We start from the raw sequence: 20626 nt of genomic DNA, 5'->3' as shown, positions 1-20626 counted from the left end.
TCATGCATTTGAATACAATACCCCACCGCTTCTCGGTTCCTCTTCCTCTCTTTATATACAGCGGGCCAAAACAGTCCATACCGGTGGAGTGAAAGGGCTTGTCGCCGAGTCGGAGGCGACAGGGAGGTAGGTCAGCCATCCGGGGTATACTGGGCTGCGCGCGCCACTTACGGCAGTCTAGACAGGTTCGCTGGAAGCGCCGCACTGCTTCTCTCCCTTGCAGTATCCAATAACGACGTCTGATCTCCGCGAAGACTCTCTCTGCCCCTGCGTGGTGCACATCCTCGTCGTATTTCTTTATGATCAGCTCTGTGACCTTGTGTCGGCTGTTCAAGACTATCGGGTACTTAACGTCATCCGGTAGGTCTGGGGCTCTCCGCAGACGACCACCCACTCTGATGAGATTATGGGCGTCGCTCTCGGGGGCTAGGTGGAGCAGTCTGCTGTCCGATGGGACGGGCTTTGCTCCCTGTAGACAGGCTAGCTCATCGGGGAACGAGTCTCTCTGGGCTCGTTGTAGTAGAAGGAGTTCTGCTTCTTCGTAGTCAGCTGCTGAAATGTCAGTTGTGGGCTGAACCTCTGGGTGGTGCCACAGAAATGTCTTTAGCTGCGCACTCTCTAGGGTGAGGCAATCGTCTAGAACCGGGTCTGTGGGGACGAGTGTGTGTGTCAACCCACAGAACATAGGTTTCTTGTTCTCTGCCTCCTCTTTACTCGCCTCCCGTGGGGTGGGTGTAGGCCACTCTTCTTCGGGGAGCTTGAGGAACTCTGGCCCGTCACTGTAGAGGTTGTGACGGGTGAGGTCATCCAGGGACATGGGTTGTGTTTGGTGTCCACATACCGCCAGCTGGTTACTTCTGTTAACTCTTGAATCTCGGTGACTCTGACTCCCACGAAGACCTTGTATCTGCACGAATCAGACCGGATCCATGTGAGTACGGTCGTGGAGTCTGACCACAGGATTGTTCTTTGCACCGGGATGGTGAGTTCACGTTGGATTAACGTGGCGAGCTGCGCTCCTGCTAGGGCTGCGCAGAGCTCTAGACGCGGGATAGATTGTTGCTTTCGTGGGGCTATTCTTGAGCGAGCCAGGATGAAAGCAGTATGTATTTCTCCTCCCTCCTCTCGGGCACGCAAGTAAGCCACCGAACCGTAGGCTACTTCGGAGGCGTCGCTGAATACGTGCAGGTCGATCTTGCATGTCTCTGGCCTCACTGTGGGTGGGAAGTAGCTGCGGCGTATATTAACACCTGGGAGTGAGCGGAGTTCCGTCTCCCACTCTCTCCATGTGGATGCAAGGTGTTCGGGTATGGGATCGTCCCAGCCCTGGTCTTTGTCCCATAGCGCTCTTACAATCATCTTTGCCCTGGTGGTGTAAGGTAGAATACATCCCAACGGGTCATATTGTCTGGCGAGTGTTCTGTATACACTCCGTCTGGTGGTCGGTATTGCCGTCGACCTTCCCTGCTCCTTGATCAGGGGTTTGTGTCTATAATGGAGCGAGTCTGTTTTGAAGCGCCAGACTAGTCCTAGTGTCATTTCTTGGGCTTCTCCTGGGATGGTCGCCATCCAGGTGTCGCTGCTCGCTGCCTTGTCCTCGGGGGAGAGGCTGCGCAATGCTGGGGGGTCGCCGCTGGCCCGCTGCCGGAGATCAAAGCCGTCTTTGATCAGGGAGGCGCGGAGCAGCGCACGACGTCGCCAGTCAATTTTCTTGATGTGTCCCGCTGTGATTCGCTTGTTAATCTCAGCGCGGTACACAGCCTCTTGAGCGGGGTCTTTGGCTAGGCGCCACTCTGTGTTCAATAGATACCGCTCCGTCGCTTCTGTTGTGGCGTGAAAGGTGGGCATTCCCTCTCGCCTCAGGAGTGGAGTTGCGTATCTCATCACTCCGTTGACGTTGACTCTCTTTGTCCCGTGCTCGAGGAGGGCTATAGCGTAGATATCTTCCTTAGAACGAATGTCTTTCTTTTCGTTCTTAAAGGGCATTGTCTCTAGTGTCCATAGCCTCTCGACATGCTGCAGGAGTGTGGTGTCTCCTTCTGTCGCTCTGGAGTGGAGGCAGCTAGTGGCTGCTGTTCGGTTAAGAGACTTGGCGAGGGGGCCTTGTAATGTCCATCCTAGGCGGGTCTCGACTGCTGCAGGACAACCTCTGGGTCCTGTATGGACCCGGTCTATCGGGACTATGAGGTCTGCATGGTCGGAGCCTATCAGCAGGGTCGGGGTGGCACCGTCTATGAGCGGGATGGGGAGTTGACGCAGGTGCACATATTTCTCCATCAGCTTGGCGATGGGGTAGGTGTACTGCGATAGTCCTATTTCTTGGCTGGTGAAAGCATTAGTAATCCTGTACCGTCTCTCGGGCTGCCCGCTTGCTGCGATAGTGAAGGAGACATTCTCGCCCTTTATCGTCTTTAGATCTCGTCTTATTGTCCGAATAGTCATCTGGTTCTCGCTCCCCCGTAGCCCCAGCTGGGCCGCAGCGGACGCGAGGAGAAGGGTCTTCTCTGACCCGTCATCAAGGACGGCGTAAGTGTCCATGATCTTATCTTGGTAACTCAGTGTTACACGGACCACCTTTAAGAGCACCTGGGCGCCGCTGCTGCTAGCGGGGTCAATGTACATAACACTTGCCTTTGTGCTGCTGGATGGTGCAGGCTTTCTTTTGTTACTGTCGTGTAGGACATCTAGATGGGCTCCGTCACACCGACTACACCTCTTCTTTAGGCGGCACTCGGCTGCCATGTGACTGCGCGCACATCGGTAACAGCGCCTGTTGGACTTTATCCAGTGACTCACTTCTTCAGCGGTCATCTTCTTGAACTGGTCACATTGTGACAACCAGTGTTCCTTCTCGCAGTACGGGCACACCATCTTCCACTTCTCTTTCATCGAGGGGGTACTGTGGTTCTTGCTGCTCGGTACTGATTCTGATTGGTGCATGACAGTCACCGATCTTCGGCCATCGTTTACTCTCCTAGGTCCCTCTCTGGAGCTTGGTGTGCACCGCACGAACGTATCCAGCCGTAGGCTGCTGACTTCTCTCGCCAGGAAGTCGGCTAAGTCTAGGAGGGATGGCTCGGGACCGTTAGGATCACGGTGGTCTCTTTGCCGCCTGAAGCGCTCCTGTCGGGCGGGCGGCAGCTTCTCTAAAATCCTCTCGACGTTCGAGTTTGCGTATAGTTCGTGCATACCCTTTTCTCGTTGCGCCCCCAGCATCCCTACCAGGGATTGTACTTTTATAGACAGGTCGTCTAGTGAGCGATTGTCTGTTGCTGGGGGTAGGCGGTCAATATGCCTTATCTCCTGTATTACGTAATCCCATATACGTCCATATCTCTGGTCCAGCGCTGCTAGAGCCGCGGTGTATGGGGTCGTAGAGGTGGCATAGGCCAGCGCTATGTTGTGCGCTCGGGGCACTTTCAGGTGCTTCAATAATACTGCATACTTGTGGCGTTCATCAGCGACATCCACCATCATTGTCTCTAAGCACATCCGGAGCTCCGTGTACTGTGCTCGATTCTCATGGGTGAAGTCTGGAAACGTCGGTGTGCCAATGTATGACGCCATGGATGGCTGGCACATCGGTGAGCGTTGGAAGAGAGGCCTCCTGGGCGAGTCTCTTCTTACGCCTCTCGGTGGGCTGGTACTGGCAGGGTACCATGGCCCGCTGGTCCAGGTGCTATTCCTCGGGACTGGTCGTGCGTCATGCTCACCCGTGAATCGAGTCGGGGGTCTGTAGCGCAGAGCTGCGGGGGTATAGCCTGGGCTGTACTGGACCTCCTGGTCCTGTGGAGTAATGTGCTGCTGTCGGGCTTGACTCTCCTCTTCTCCCTCTTCTTCTTCTGCCAGGTCATCTAGATCCTGTAGTCGTTTATTTAGCCTCTCCGCGGTGTCCGCCGTTCCTTCCTTGTAGCTGGGTCTCACTTGGACCGGTCGGGGAAGGAGTTCGGAGGGGGGTGTAGACTCTCTCTGGTGGTCGAGTTCAAGGTCGCCTGCTCGGTCAGGGGAGGGTGCCCTTGACACGTGTCTTGACGAGGCCCTGGAACCCCTTGTGGAGGGAGGGGGTGTTGCCCTGGTGATCAGCTGCTCCATTAGCTGCGCTTGTAGTCTGTCACGCTCGGCTTGTAGTCTGTCGCGCTCGGCGTCGCGCTTGGTGAGATCTGCTTCTCTTTGGGCACCGGCAGCGGCACGCTGGGTGTCGGCCCGGTCTCTTGCCATATTCTCTTCCGTCTGAAGGCGTCTCAGCTCCAGACGTATGTGCTCTTCTTCGCTCCGTTGCTGCGCTTGGAGTTGTTCGCGCTCGCTAAGCGTCTGTGCTTGGAGTCGATCGCGTTCACCCTGAAGTCGATCGCGTTCACCCTGAAGTCGATCGCGTTCGGTAGAGGCTGTCAGGCTGGCGAAGAACGCCTGTGACAGCATCCTCTCCGCCTCGCTGGGGGAAGACGCTTGTAGAGGTGAGCCGCTCCTGGCTGTACTCGTTGGGGATGCGTTCCCCTGCGGGGAGTCCTGGAGCTCTATCTCCTCGGCGCTCTCCTCATCTTGTTCCGTGCAGAGTTCCATCTCTGGAGGGTTGTCTTCCTCCCGGAGCTCTGGGGGGACTACTTCTTCGGTCTTGGCGGGGGGTAAAGTCGTGTCAGTTCCCTCCTGGTCCCCACCGTGAGCTTGGTCAGTTACATTAGAACCCACTAGGGCCTCTGTGGTCGGGGTATCCTGGTTGATAGGGTCGGACATAATTTTACTTTCTACTTTTACCGCGTTTACCGTTTGTAGAAGACTAGGTAGTATACTGGCAGCGTAATCCTCTAAGTACTGAGGTGGCTGTCGTCTACGCTGCGGGCGTTCTACTTTAGGGGGACCGTTTCGTGGAGTGTTCATCATAGGCCATTTCAATATTAATACCACTATATTAATATTACACTAATTACCCTCCGGCTCGAAGGACCAATTGTAACTGAGGGGTACAATTCCCTGACTGTATTGATAAGTATGGTATCATTAAACCACTACCGCTTTATGTACTTTAATTACTGGCCATACAGTACACGATATCTAAGTATGATGAACACTTTCCCACATATGAAATCAGGTCCACACAAAGGTAATAGTCAAATATTTAATATATAGCAAAAGGTACATATAATAGTTACTTATTACATTTATGATTTGAATGCACTTGTAAGGCAAATTAGTATTTGTAGGCAAATCAACACTGAATGTCCAGTCTCTGGTTACGCAGGAAGCAAGTATACAACCTGGCTCTTAGGGAATTATAACGATGGCACTTAATGATTATAGCGGGATATACTGTAAAGGGTCCTGCCGGTTGTAAGCCAGTAGGGGGGGTAGGAGAGCCGTCGGCTGTATCCCGTCTGGTCAACGATTTCTAGGGAGAATTCAGGTACAGAACACAGTGCCCGTAGAATCTTGATCCACAGATGAATACACTTGGGCTCTCTTGTAGACGATAGCTGTAGCTGTAGCTGTAGGTCCACAATGAGGAAGAAGCGAGGCGACCTCAGTCTGGTCTGAGCGCCGTCTCACCTTGGCTCCTCTCGGGGTAAATCCAACACTCACCGGTGTTGGCGATTATCCGCTCCACAAATCAAAGCACCAAAGCAAATAGATATTCCATGCCGTATAGGGCTCAGCAGTCGTCGGGGTAGGTAATCCAATGTGCAGGTCCACTCGGTCCTCGCCTAGAACTCCTCGGATGAAAGCACCACGTGTGGTCTGCCCAACCTGGTTAAGACTCTAGATAACACGAGGAAGCGATGGGGGTGCTGCTCACTTTAGAACTCTAACCGCACGATGCACCATACATAATAGACTATTATTACTTAATAGAAATACGGTGCCAAACTCTGGCAATTCAGCTATTAATTCGCACGAGGTCTCACTGCTATTCTAAGGCCAAACCGGCCATACTACACCGCACGCGGTATCGTGGGGTGAGGCTTCACGTCTTGTTACTTAGTTGGGTAGAAGGGTAAAGGACTAAGAGGAATTCTACATTTCTTGCGCCATATTTATATGCACGGTGGACAAATAGGGCCACTCTGCTTTCGGTAGCCGTATTCCTGCGCGGAGCCGGGGCTAGTAAGGGCATGTCGCGTCGGTACCTTTGAACTTGAACGCCAGGGGCTGGTCCCTGGCGCCTGGTCCTTTTGTCCAATAAGAGAATGAACTATTATGGGCTGTAGTAGAATAAAGGGATATTCCGTGTATATGTACAAGGAATATACAAGGGATATCAAACGATATACAAATACTATTCAATATATATCCATAAACAAATATATATATTCGGTTTAATCTGATCCTTCACAACAAGGACCCTTTTACAGGGATGGACACATTGGCTCTAACAATGTATTTGAACCATGGGACAGTCTATCTAAGCACCGGGCCATGGCCACCCCATCATCTGTGAATGTCAAAGTAAATCAAATCGTATCTATTTTGTCTTAATCTCCTCCCCTCCCTTCTCCTCATTTCTCTCTTCCCTTCTCCTACCTTCTCCTCTCCTCTCCTCTCCTCTCCTCTCAGGTTATTCAAGCTCCACGATAAGAAGTGTGAACCTATCACAATGACAGTGCCCAGAAAGGTAACTAAGATCGGGAGTGGGGTTAGAGGGCCTTGCCCAGCCAAGGACCTGTCCAAAAATAGACTCCTCTTCCCTTGACTTTCATATAGGACATGCTTTACAAGCCGTTGCCTTGAATAAGTGTTCAAGAGTACAATCTCACATATGAAATTAGAACTGTTGAGACCAGTTATTATTAGAACAAAAACGCACGTGAGAAAAGGTATAAAATATGGTATTTATTTAAAATAAAAGATCTTTGCGATTAACATTTTCACATGTCTTGGTGGACTTCCTTATTCAAAGTTGTGGAAAAAAAGTCAGCACACCGTCTGCAGTGTTCCCAAGTTTAATATACTTTAAGACAACGTTTCGGCCTGTGGCCTTTTTCATGTGTCACTGAAACACTTGAAAAAGGCCACAGGCCGAAACGTTGTGTTAAAGTATATTAAACTTGGGAACACTGCAGACGGTGTGCTGACTTTTTTTCCACAACTTTACATATCTATTTGAGTCAAGCACCCGTGACTATACTTTGGATGTGCGTGAGTCTTTTCTACTACGGACTTCCTTATTCAGCCAGAAAAATTACAACGCGCTTTGAGAAGTGTACTGGAAACTATCGAGTGGTAGAATCGACCTATCTCAAACCCCACCATCTTTTTATTTTTTCTTCTTCAACAGTTGCAATTGGATGATCAAGAAAAGAAGGCAGGATTTGAGATAGGTTCATTCTAAAATCAAATATTATTATAAAAAAAAAAGAGAAAAAAACATACACCTGAAATGGTTAAACCATGGATCTCTCTTCCTTTCCAGTCCTGTTTCACTTAGTCCTCTTTCGCTCTCTGGTCCTTTTTATTTCTTAGTCCCATTCTGTGCTCCCTCACATTTTGTTAAGTGACGTTTCTTTTTCTATAGCCCTTAATCACAGGTACTAGTACACATCTCAATTTCCCCCACATTTTATGGTCCCTCTTTTTTGTGCTCCACATTTATTCTCCCTCCATCATTCTCTTCTCCTTTCTTTCTCTTTTTCCCCATCCCTCCTCCTCTGTACCCCAGTCGGACCTGTTCCAGGACGACCTGTACCCCGACACCGCTGGTCCTGAGCCAGCCATAGAAGCAGAGGAGTGGATGGACGGCCGGGACGAGGACCCCATCCTGGTGTCCATGAGGCAGGGCTATGTGCCGCCCAAGAGCCGCGAGCTCAAAGTGGCTAAGAAGAACTTCCTGGACTCAAGACCCTCCACCCGACGCAGCATGTCCACCTGTGACGCCTTGTCAAACAGCTTGCCGGTAAATGTGGTGATAATCAGGGGTGTAAAGTACTTGAGTAATTGTACTTTGTTACAATACTTAAATACTGTTTTTGGGGATTTGTACTTTACTCGAGTATTATTAGGTTTGTATACTTGTACTTTTACTCAATTACATTTCAGAGAAAAACATACTTTTTACTCCTTACATTTAAAATGCAGACCTACAAAGTACAAAGTACAAATCTCGCAGGTCCAACTATTTTAATTAGTATATTTGTTTCCTTGGCCGAACTAACGTTAATGTTATTAATCCTGCGGCCGCGCTTTATTTAAAAACAGCCAATCAAATCCCCATCAATGGAAAATTAACCCGCCCATACCCATGCTGATTGGTCCTTGTGCAAGACTAGAAAGCGGGGATCTTTGATTAAACACCTGCTATCAGAAGAATAGACAGTCAGAAAAAAAGTTTTTACTTTAACTTTTTAGTGCTTAAGTACATTTAAAAGTAGAAACTTTTTTACTTTTACTCAAGTGTGTTTTTAGCCAGATACTCACTTGAGTAAAATTTTGAGACGGTAGGCCTACCCATACTTTCACTTAAGTATAATTTCTGGGTACTTTTTACACCCCTGGTGATAATGCAGCGTGGCACATACTGGGTGGTGCGGAATCTTCATCCAGGTTATGATTGCAAGCCCCAGTATCCATCTGACACGAAGTGTACAGTATTTATAACTATCTCACATGAGAGATACAAAATTTGAGAACTGAACATGATCATGTCACAATGGCTCCTGGTCATTGAAAGCTATATACTGCATTTATAGTTCCATGCAACCTTTTTGCTAATCCCTCCTCCACACGACAGCAAGGTAATTGTGAAAATACGTGTCTCAAGGCAAGTGGGCCAATGCCAATGCAACGCACTGGTACATTTTGGGAGAGGTGCACGTAGACTCCTTGGCCTACACTGGAACCATCGATATCTCCAGTGGCATTTCTATGTTCGACATTAAACTTTAGCCTCGCCTCCTGCTTCTCCTATACTTTACTATGGAGAGTGGAGACTGTATGATATTTTGCAATATAAAACATTGATGAGTTTGAAACATTATTGGCATTGAAAATTCTGTATAAAATTATGAATGAAAAAAAAACTGAGCAGTCCCCCGCGAAACAGGTGTTCCACGGCAAAACAGAAGGAGTGAACTCACTCACTCTTATGGCAACATTCATACAAATTAATAAGGACTTTCTTTAGCGGATATCTTAGTTGAGAGATCACTGATCTAGCAAAGCAATTTTGTGTTAATAGGTGCAGTATTTACTGAGATAAGAAAACATTGTATGCAAATGTAGTACAGTCTCTAAGAGCTGTTGAACCAGGGGGTGAGTCTTAAGTCACTTCTGCAGTCTAGAATTTTTGAATTCTAAAATAGAAGAATTAAAAACATTCCAATAAACCTATACCTGAGAGGGTTAACCATTCTGCATTTGATATATTATATACAACATGAATGAATACCATCTGTTTGAACACATCTCTGTTTATTTGTCTTCTATCTGTTTACTTCTTTCAAGCCCCTCTTTCTGTTTTCATTTCGTTTTTTCCAGTTGTTCTTGACCTGTTTCCCTTCTTTTCTTTTCTTTTTCCCTCATGTCCTCATTCATCCCCTCCTATTCTCTATTCCCCCTCTTTGATGCTACTCCTCTCCTCTCTTATGCTACTCCTCTCCTCTTATGCTACTCATCTCCTCTCTTATGCTGCTCCTCTCCTCTTATGCTACTCATCTCCTCTCTTATGCTGCTCCTCTCCTCTTATGCTACTCATCTCCTCTCTTATGCTACTCATCTCCTCTCTGATGCTACTCATCTCCTCTCTGATGCTGCTCCTCTCCTTTCTTATGCTACTCATCTCCTCTCTTATGCTGCTCCTCTCCTCTCTTATGCTGCCCCTCTCCTCTTATGCTACTCATCTCCTCTCTTATGCTACTCATCTCCTCTTTGATGCTGCTCCTCTCCTTTCTTATGCTACTCCTCTCCTCTCTTATGCTGCTCCTCTCCTCTTATGCTGCTCCTCTCCTTTCTTATGCTACTCCCCTCCTCTCTCATCATCTCCTCTCTTATCCTCTCCTCTCTTATGCTACTCCTCTCCTTTCTTATGCTACTCATCTCCTCTCTCATCCTCTCCTCTCTTATGCTACTCCTCTCCTTTCTTATGCTACTCCTCTCCTCTCTCATCCTCTCCTCTCTCATCCTCTCCTCTCTTATCCTCTCCTCTCTTATGCTACTCCTCTCCTCTTATGCTACTCCTCTCCTTTCTTATGCTACTCCTCTCCTCTCTCATCCTCTCCTCTCTCATCCTCTCCTCTCTTATCCTCTCCTCTTATGCTACTCCTCTCCTTTCTTATGCTACTCCTCTCCTCTCTCATCCTCTCCTCTCTTATCCTCTCCTTTCTTATGCTACTCCTCTCCTCTCTCATCCTCTCCTCTCTTATCCTCTCCTCTCTTATGCTACTCCTCTCCTCTCTTATGCTACTCCTCTCCTCTCTTATGCTACTCCTCTCCTCTCTTCTGCTGCTCTCTTCTCTCCTTGCCTCTCCCGCCCTCTCTTCTTGTCTCCCCTCCTTGGTTCTCCTCTCACTCTTCTCCTCCACTTTCATTTCCTATCCTCTCTCCTCTTCTCCCGTGCCCTCTCTCCTCCTCTCCTGTACTTCTCTTCTCCTCTCCTGTCTCCCCTCTCCTCTCCTCCAGCCTCAGTTGGTTGAGAGGTTGCTGGAGGAGATTCAGAATCTGAAGGCCACAGTTCTGTCTCAAGAGAAGAGAATCTGTGACATGGAGGACAAGCTCTCCCAGTACACAAATGGCACTGCCTGACACATGCACGCACGCGCACACCCACACATGCACACGCACACACACAAAGGATGTGGCCTGAATGAATTATTGTAATATTTTGGCCCTTATATAGACATACAGTATAATGACTCTTAAGGTATTTTCAGACAGGGAGTGATGGATGTGCCTAAGTAATTGATCTTCATTGAGAGGCGGTGGGCAGGTGGAGCAACAAGTGGGCAACCATCCCTGTGAAACTCTCTCCCGTACATCCTGCCTGCTGCCAGAGCTGAACTTTTTACTCCGGACTCTGCAGTGTCCCCACTCACCACCACACAAACCAACATGTGGAGGAGAAACATGCTATGAGTTCCCCGATATAATATCTGCTTTGGACAGAATGCTGCATGGGTCATTTTTAGCAAGCTCACAATATTTGTTGTTCAGAAGTGACAGGGAGAATAATGGCCCTTATATAGAAACACGTATTATCATAATAGCCACATTAACCCTGGTCAGACAGCCCAACATAAGCTAGTCAAGAACATTAGCTAATATTATAGTAGCATGATCTACTGGCAGGGATAGAGCAGAGCACAGGAGCAGCTTCTATAGTTAGCCTGCGCAGATACTCATGTGAGTATTCACATGAGAGGCACGTGAGACTCATGAGGTATGCAGACGGACTGCCGCTTACCGTCTGAAAAGACCGTTATGCCTCGTTTACATTCAAACCGGATGTTTAGCCTGTCAAAATTATAGGCTGCTCTTTTGATTTGTGCAACAAATGAATAGTTTTTTTCCTGACTATTGCAGGAATAGTTTTATTGCCATCGACTGCAAATTCCCCATCTTTTAATTTCGAAAATACACAATGCAAACAAGACTGAACAGAAAGAATATGACGCCCACATTGACCGATACTAACCAGAGAGTGATGTTTTTAAATCGGCAGTCTGAACACAGCGTTACCCTTAGATAGACGTATAACATCTCCTGCTGCATACATGCATACATGTTACATATGGTAAGAATCCTGCCCTGACGATTATGGTAAAAAAAAAAATCAACACATCTCAAAAAGTAGACAAATGGATGGAAAGCACACCCAGTGTAGTGCTGATTGTTGACCGGTCTCAAGCGCCACCCTCTTTTCTTGATCCTACAATCACAACAACAGTTAGAGGATCAAGAAAAGAGGGCAGGGTTTGAGACTGGTCAATAGGGAATGAAACCAATATAATGGAGAAAGTCGCACACCTCTCGTGACATTCACACAACTTTTTCATCTTTTTTATTTCTTTTTTTTTAAGATTCATACATGTTCACAAGTTGAGAGTGATTTGTAAAAGTATATGAGTATTAGTGCAGGAAGAGAAGTGAGGAGGACAGGGGGGAATGTCATTTTCAGTAAGACTGAAGGACTGAAGAAAGTAAAGTTTCTTTTTTTCTTTTAAGTATTGTGGGAATGCTGTTTACAGGTGTATTGGCAGATTACAATACTCTCAAAATGATATAACATAATATACACACACACAAGCTATACAGCGACCGACACACACACACACACACACACACACACACACACACACACACACACACACACACACACACACACACACACACACACACACACACACACACACACACACACACACACACGCACACACACACTTTCATTAACACATATGCCTCAACAAATAAACTCACCCCGCCCCCTTATGTGTATCACTAACCAACCCCCTGGAAAGAAAAGTCCCTGAATCTCTTTCAAATGTTTTTTATTGTGAAGCATGTACAGCAGTAATCCAGACTTCTGTGGAGTGAATATCGTGCCTCATTTCAGATGTTTAACAGCAAAAGACAAACAATGCAAAGGAGTAAAAAAAACAAAAACAAAAAAGGCAAAACAAGACAACATTTCTGAGTCTCTGCCAGTCTTTTCAAACATGTAAATAGTGATAAAGCACAAAAGGAGGAAAAAAAACGTTTACCAAAATGTGAAAACCAAAAAAAATTAAAAGAGATGTGTGTTCTGTAAAGGATTATACATGAGACATCAATAAAAACTATAATTTTTTTTTTAACCTTTGCTTCCTCCATACTGTTTTTTTGTTTTTTTTGTAATAGTGTTTCCCAGATTGGTGTATAAATAAATACTTGCAGCAAAGCAACAGTCATTTCCTCAAGGTAAATGTTAGCAGAGCATGTATTCCTGGTGAGACATGTTACACTTAAGAAATAATACTGAAATTAGCTTGGTGGTCACCTGCTTATCTGATTTCTGGCCAGTAGAGAGCTTCAACTAATTCTACAGGTCCCAGATCTGTAGTAAATATGTGCTGTCAGTGACGCGGGAAGTGGGGGTGCGGCGGGTAGTGTAAACTGCTGGCGGGGAGTGTAACTGCAACTGCAAGGTTGTTTTGGCTTTTATTCCATTGAGCGGCACTGCAGATTTACCCTACTCTTGGAATTCATTGCCAGATCGTCATAGGGGCGCTGTCTCGATAATGCAGTGTTATTAAAGCAGCGTGTAGCCGACGCATGAACCAGTTGGGATTCGAATAGACGCGGCCTGGAAGCGTCAACGCGGAACTGGAAATCCGCAGTAAAGGAATATATCTGTCGGCGATGTTGTATGCGGGAACGAATTGCAGAGGGAGGACTGACTGAAGTGGAGAGTGTGTTTACTTGTGTCTCAGAAAAGAAATGTCTCAAAAACGAATATCTGATTTCTTTAATAATAATAACCCGGTCTTGCTACATATGCATCAGTATATTCTGGACTCACTGGACATTCATGTTGTCATGAAGGAGTTTATTTCCACCACTCCTGAACGCAAGACCACCTTCGGTGTTCTACCGTCTTCGGAATAGGTAATGTGTGTTTATTATCGCTCCTGCGGCGATTGTTGTTGTGACAGTGACACACACACACACACACACACACACACACACACACACACACACAGATCCTGTGCGGTGTGCGAAAACGAAAGTCCAAACGCTAGTTGTTGCCGCTTGCGTCTAAATCGACAATAAATCATCTTCTGATTAGAGAAAAAACTGCTGCATTTCGTGTGTGAACTGTCCACATGTTGGTGTTCAAGTTTGTCTGTTGTAGTGTAAAATATTGATCTTTCAAATGAATGGAAAATCACGAATGATCCGCTTCGCGCATGCATTTAATATGACGTTATTATTATTATTTATCTCCGACTCCGACCGCACCCCCAAGTCTGACTGACTTCCCGCGTGCCTGTGTGCTGTATGCACATTTGTCACTCCGCCCATTGAATATGATATATAGCCAAATGTATGCTTCTTTATATCTAGTTGATTGTACAGTATAAGTAGTGTGTCATTAATACATACTTTAGGAAGTAATAGTAATAATAGTTGTAGCGACTATCCTGATGTCCTGGTAGGCGCTCGGCTGGGTGCGGGAAATCCTCGCCTTTGACGCGCCATTAAAGATAAAAGTAATGTCCAGTCGTTCACCCACTTGCCGTTGGGTGAAGTCCCCATTTAATTGAAGTAATTAACATAAATAAATACATGGTTTCTGATAAAAACAATAGATTATATTAACTGACATTATGATAGTGAAACGAGCGTGGTGCATGTGGTAAAAACCATGAGACTTTTCCGTCACCATACCTTGATTGCAATAGCCTACACCTGTGCCTTTATCCAAAACCCACGCGCTCCGCGCTGCCACCCAGTGATGAACTTAACAAACTATACTTAAAGGCCCATTTGCATGTTGTATTTTTGTTCAATAAACAATGTGACTAGGCCAACGGTGACTTTCATGAAGAGGGGAAAAAATATTATCGAAATTGACCCAGTTTTAGCGTTTTTATCAAACATTTTGTCGACCCAACCACAACCACCACGCACGTGGATATTTTAATCCATGGTTCATAACGTGCGTGTGTCATCTTAATGATGACGTCACACCCGGTACAGGGCAGCGAGGGGCTGAGAATCACAGGCAGGTAGTGGCAGGAAGCAGAGCCTTCTTGCTACTACTAGCAGAGGATCTAGTATCTGTTTCACCTAACACTAGTGCTCTGTGATCATAGCCATTTATCTCTAAAGCTAACCACTATTTGTAAAAGCCACAACTACGTTACCATATTTGTAATAATGTAAATCATTGTGTCGTTGTACATATTGTGTATATAACGTTAGTAGCTAAGTTAGCTAGCTTGGTAGCCAGCATTCTCGAAACTCCTAACATGCCCCGATTTAAAATGGTTCTCTCCTCTTTGTATACCTTTGTCCTCACAAACGAAGTATTCTGCCAGGGAACTTATGGACACGACAGTTAGTAGTAGTTATAAGGTGTTTGAGCTTGTAACGTTAACGTTAGTTAGCTAATAGCTATCGTGGTAGCCTGTTTCGTGACTGATGCACCGAGTGCTATCCGAGGGGCTGCTATCGTATCAACATGCCGTGACGTGTAGCTTGCTAGCCGGCATGATGCGTGTGCAGTGCTTTGCCCCACAGGTCTGAGAAGAGGACCTGCACATTTTACTCGTTCCCCAAACTCTTTTACATGATGCCCCGATTTAAAATGGTTCACGACAGTAGACATAATGCTAACGTTAGCGGGGTAACGTTAGCCAGAGCCATATAGCCAGCGGTACTATGACCTGGACGGGCATAAGGCATAAGTTACCGGTAGTGACGTCACGGCACTGATAGCGTCTGATAAGCTTTTTGATTTGCTCCATACATGTTATTCGTGCGTGGACCTTTTTAACCCTTTCTGAGTGGAATTTCCGGCGTCAAATGGAAAAAAATTAATAATGAAAATAGATACCAATGATGTAAACTAACTACCCATCATTGAAGAGTATGGTTTAACCTGCAAGTTGGCCTTTAACACAAAAACAATCAAATAGTAAGCCCCTACAATAGTAATAATCATTTGTAATTATTCACAGCTTCGACATGGAATTGATGAACCAGTCAGTTGGTAAGGAGGCCCAATTTCAATATAAGTGATATTGCCATGCTGAGGCAAAGGCAGGAGGACATGGTGGCTTTGGTAGCTGTCGATAGAGCACTATAGACACAGGAGCCCACATTACCCACCTTATCAACAACCAACAGCTCTACATCAGGTGCACAGCAGGACGCCACGTAGGACGCCAGGGTTACATTGATGATGCCAAATGACATACTGGTGTTCAAGGTTCCATTGCCCTGTCTGAGGCTAACACGGTCAACGCCCGTCCCATCGATCCCGTCTGTTACGTTGATAAACAGCTCCCACATGGAAAAGCTGCAGTCACCAGAGCAGTTAGCCTGACGGCTGAGCAGCTGACACACAGGTTGATTGAAGTCTGTCACCTGGGAGGAAATGGGAGAGAGAGAGGATACAGTCACAGTCCTGTATCTGTGTATCATCCAATGAGTATGATGATGATTCGCCTGCTTTCATATTGTTTTATTGCCATTCAAAAGAACACAGCAACATATTTGCCGCCTTCCCCAGAGTCAGACAAGAACATCGATACCCTTCTCATCTATTGGAGTGCAGTACAGGGAGAGAGACCCGCAGACTGCTAGCTAGCTGCTTAGCACAATGACTGGAAGTGGATACGGGCCAGTCTAGCTCCGTCAAATGTAAAGAAATACACTTTTCAACAACTCTAAAACCATATTATTTACATGTTGTGTATTTACCACGTGTAGAAATAACAGTGTAAAATGAAAATGAGACATTGTAATTTTCTAAGCAGATACATGACTATGTCTGAACTATTTTCTTAATGAGCAACTGCTAGCCACAGTGAAAGCCCTTTGGCTCCTTTGGGTTATCGCAAAAGGTAAATAGACTGTATTTATATAGGCTTCCAACCACTCACACATACACACACACCGACGGCGAAGGCAGCCATGCTCGTCAGGAGCAGTTAGGGGTTAAGTGTCTTGCTTAAGGACACTTCCAACATGAACTGTCAGTAGGAGCCGGAATGGGACGGGGAGCGTTCAGATGACCTCAGATGACCGTCTACCCTCTGCCCCTACACACTAAAGGAAGTTACAGTTTATTAGAAAAATGGAAATGTTACCGTGTTAAGAATGGAGAGGCGCAGCACGACATAGTTGGTATCTGTCCCTCCTGGTGCCTCTGCCTCAATGGTAAGAGTGACATCACTGCCGGACAGGGTGTTAAGAGGCACCACAAGGGTCAATGTGCCATTGGCACTGCCTCCCCTCTCCAGGAGCAAGTTGGTAGGGAAGGAGGAGTCAAAACTGCGGTCGTTGATGGCTCGGATGGTGAAGTTACCCCCCGTATGGTCAGCCATCACGGTGAAAGGGACTGACAATGGTGTTCCTGGTACGAGGATACTGTCTGAATCAGCCTGTAGGGAGGGGGTAAAGGTGTTCCTTGACCATAATTCTAATTCAAACACAGTAACATTAGAAATGTTAAATGTGGACATCCAACCGTATTTTTCTGATTAGCCATCATTGTGATTTTGAAGCAAATAAATTAAGAGTAATTCCTCTCATGGACCAGGGGGTGGCTAGTACTTACAATAATAGTCAGGTTAGAGGCTCTGAGGTTTGTGTGGGACTGTCTCTGGAAGGCCCTGCTGCCGTCCTGCCCCATCACACGCACCACAAACGCCACCGATGGAATGCTTTCAAAATCAATTAAGAAGTCACCGCCCCCCTGTGGCGTCACACTGCCAATGAGCTCCCCTGCCCCCGGCGCCTCCACCAGGGCCACCTCTGTCACCGCTGCCGAATCGGAACCTGTGAGGGTTATCAGCAAGCTGCCCTTAACACCTCGACAAAAGAAATAAAAATTGTAAAAATCCATGAGCGTGTCAAGCTTATTCATATATTAACCGTATTGTTAAAGATCCAGTACAATGGTGTTTTAATTCAGTCGTAAATTGCTTATTGTGGAATGGTAATGTCATGAGTATCATTTGTTTTGTTATAAGTGTTTTAGTTTTATTGTTTTATTGTGGATCCCCATTAGTCTACACCAAAGTGAGACTACTCTTCCTGGGGTCCAAACATAAAAAATACAAACACACACAAAAAAAGTAAAATAAAAATATTAAACCACAAACATTGAAGTACTCACAAGAAAACATCACAACGAACAAAACAGTGAATAAAAGCTCACTCAATATTCATAAGTTAGATATCACAATTCTCAACCATAAAATACAAATTACATATTCAGTCCATAAGAACAAAACAGATCAAAATCATATATATGATTTTAACTCATATTATAGCATAACTTTTCTCAAGTCACCGATCACCTTTATATTTCCATAATAATTTCCATAATAAGTCAATGACCAAAATGTTAATCATTATTCATGAGCGCAATTTTTAACTTTTTTTTAAACATAAATTTGTTCCTTACCATAGTTATATTTCTGGGTATTTTATTCCAATAAGCAACTGCTCTATACATTACCGTCTTTTTCAGAGCATTTGTTTTTGGTAGAGGTAAATTAAAGCATGAATCTAATGCTTGCCTTGTGCTATATCCATGTCTCATATTAGTTGGGTACACTTGTGAGTGCAAACCCTCTGGTTTCCCAGTATTACAGATATTAAACAAAAAAGTTACCAGGCTACATGCCATCCTCTGTTCCACTGTCATCCAGATCAGCGCATCACTCCAACACTACTCCTCACAGAGCAGCGCAGAGCGAGGCGTGCCGCCCTGTTCTGAGCTAACTGGAGTTTGTTCAGATCAAACCTAGAGGCGTTAGACCATATAGTAGGACAGTAGTGCCTCTCTCTGAGCACAGTCAACTCTCAGTAGGCTGAGGGGGCGTGTTCACTAGCCACTATACTGTACTATACTATACACAAAGAGCTTTACTCATCATGTTCACAACAACAAACAAACAACATTTTGGGTAATTTTACATCAACATACCTTCTGTTAAAAAACACGCTTTTCATTGTACTGAATCTTTAAAGGTGCTATAGATAACATTCAGCCACTAGATGTTGCACTAGAGCACCAGCATGTCCAATCAGGTGCATTCCACATGGGGAAATTATACGTAGGAGGGGATACATGCCTGCAACATAAACAACAATATTCATTTTAGACCCACACATTTTTTAATGATAAATTCATTAATCAATTATCAATATTTTATTCTTTTATCCTGCATATTTCGAAAAGCTTTGTGGATGTTTTATTGTTATTATCATTTTTCTTTTTTTATGATTACGCTACATGTCCATGTTATCTATCGCACCTTTAAGTAAAGTCTTTTTTGTATTGTTATTCGTATGACATCATCAAGTAACGGTTGTTTTACCAGCTCTAGGACGGGTCTCTAGAATATGCAGTCCTTCATTAGGGCCCTGAGACAACTCCACAAAGTCAAACAGGAAGTCAATGGCACTCTGACCTAGAAATGAAAAAAAAATAACATATTCAACCAGGAACTCAACATGCACTGTCCATATGATCTTAGTTGTTAAGATCTTAGTGTTGTAAGTCCTCTGATTCTTAGAGGATAAACTGTATGACTACATGAATAAGAAGCAGACATTATTACACATCACTCAACTATATTTCTTCAACTGAAAGAAATGCCGAACTGTATGTCATTTCAGACGTCATGAATCCTGACAGGAAAAGCCAGGGCAATCGTTCTTCTCACCTATGACCTTCAGAGTGTAGGGCTCTGTTGACACCATTCTGACTTCCCACAATCCCTCTTGTTTATTCAACCGCACGTTCCAGAAGTTCCCCACAGACAGGATGGTGCCCAGTGATCCGGTCTCGTCACGACTGCTCTGAGAAGCGCCTGTAAACAGTGTGACAAAACACAGATACATAATTGTGCAGATTGCATCAAACTAAGGTGTTGGATTAAGGTTTTTCACCGACAACGTTGAATGGATTTCATTCTAATAGACTCTAATGCTCAAATAAACTTCTGCAAATCAACTCTTAAAAATGGATTAACGTTAATGATGTGCTAAAGCAGCGTCATACTGTAGGGTAGGCTACCTGAGGGACTGATGAGAGTGAAGTTTAGAGAACGTCCGGTGATGTAAACCACAAGTTTTGTCACCGACTCGTCTACTGAGAAGGAGAAACTTTCTGCCTTCCCTGGGCTTCTGGCCACCTGCAGAATGTTCACCTGGGAGAAATAGAAGGGTTGTGGGATATTAAAAAAATAATTCTGTAAATCGATGGATTTATATAGCGCTTTTCTCCAAAGCGCTTTACAATTTGGTCCTCACATTTGACTCATTCACTCACACATTCACACACCGTCGGCGGAGGCAACCATGCAAGGTGCCAACCTGCTCATCGGGAGCAATTAGGGGTTAAGTGTCTTGCTCAAGGACACTTCGACATGCTGCCCGGGAGGAGCGGGAATCAAACTGGGAACCTCCGGATTACCAGACGACTGCTCTACCTCCTGAGCCACTGTCGCCCCCTATGCCAGAAAGTGAGTCCAGTGATAATCATGAGGTTATGGAACCACCTTCCATTCAAAGTCGGATGTCGGAAGTCCCCAGTGTGTTCCAAAGAGTGCAAGGGACCAGCTCGGAAATACCTAGATATGTATAATATTTCTGGGAGGAGCATAGACTCCCACAACAGGCTGGCGTTTGTGTGGCTGATTTATGAGCACTAACAATATGCAGAGAAAATGGATGGAATTACCATACTGGTGTGGTGACTCACTTATCACACACAATGGTGCAGACATTTACTGGACTTTAGGAGCGGAGTGAGGGATCCTTTAAGACTCTGGATTCTGGGAAATGGGGGTGGATTATTGTGTACATATGTCAACTGGCTGCTGTCACTTCTACTACGACTAACGTTAACGTCTCTGGACTCCATGAATGTATGTAAATATATGTTGGGAAAGTAAAGGAAAGAACTCGACTACCGTCTGCTGTT

The 20626-nt window shown here is 45.6% G+C and overlaps 2 protein-coding genes across 3 annotated transcripts in view; one reads left to right on the top strand and one right to left on the bottom strand.

Annotated features, from left to right (window-relative positions):
• The window catches only part of coro6 (coronin 6), a 94805-nt gene extending 82966 nt beyond the window's left edge, over positions 1-11839 (top strand). Inside the window, exons 9-11 of the mRNA XM_084320755.1 lie at positions 6547-6604; positions 7649-7882; positions 10603-11839. Coding sequence (XP_084176881.1) covers positions 6547-6604; positions 7649-7882; positions 10603-10725 — 415 coding nt within the window. The 3' untranslated portion in view covers positions 10726-11839. The remainder of the gene's footprint in view (positions 1-6546; positions 6605-7648; positions 7883-10602) is intronic.
• Positions 11840-12451: 612 nt separating this feature from the next.
• The window catches only part of LOC311233746 (von Willebrand factor A domain-containing protein 7-like), a 40489-nt gene continuing 32314 nt past the window's right edge, over positions 12452-20626 (bottom strand). For both annotated transcript variants that reach the window (XM_084320752.1, XM_084320753.1), the window contains exons 11-16: positions 19718-19850; positions 19365-19511; positions 19017-19109; positions 17246-17499; positions 16776-17069; positions 12452-16050 (exon numbers count right to left, since the gene is read on the bottom strand). In XM_084320752.1, coding sequence (XP_084176878.1) covers positions 15667-16050; positions 16776-17069; positions 17246-17499; positions 19017-19109; positions 19365-19511; positions 19718-19850 — 1305 coding nt within the window. In that variant the 3' untranslated portion in view covers positions 12452-15666. The remainder of the gene's footprint in view (positions 16051-16775; positions 17070-17245; positions 17500-19016; positions 19110-19364; positions 19512-19717; positions 19851-20626) is intronic.

This window comes from Notolepis coatsorum, assembly GCF_963971535.1.
Source record: "Notolepis coatsorum genome assembly, chromosome: 8".
Taxonomy (NCBI): domain Eukaryota; kingdom Metazoa; phylum Chordata; class Actinopteri; order Aulopiformes; family Paralepididae; genus Notolepis; species Notolepis coatsorum.
This window is presented reverse-complemented; position numbering and strand designations above follow the sequence as displayed.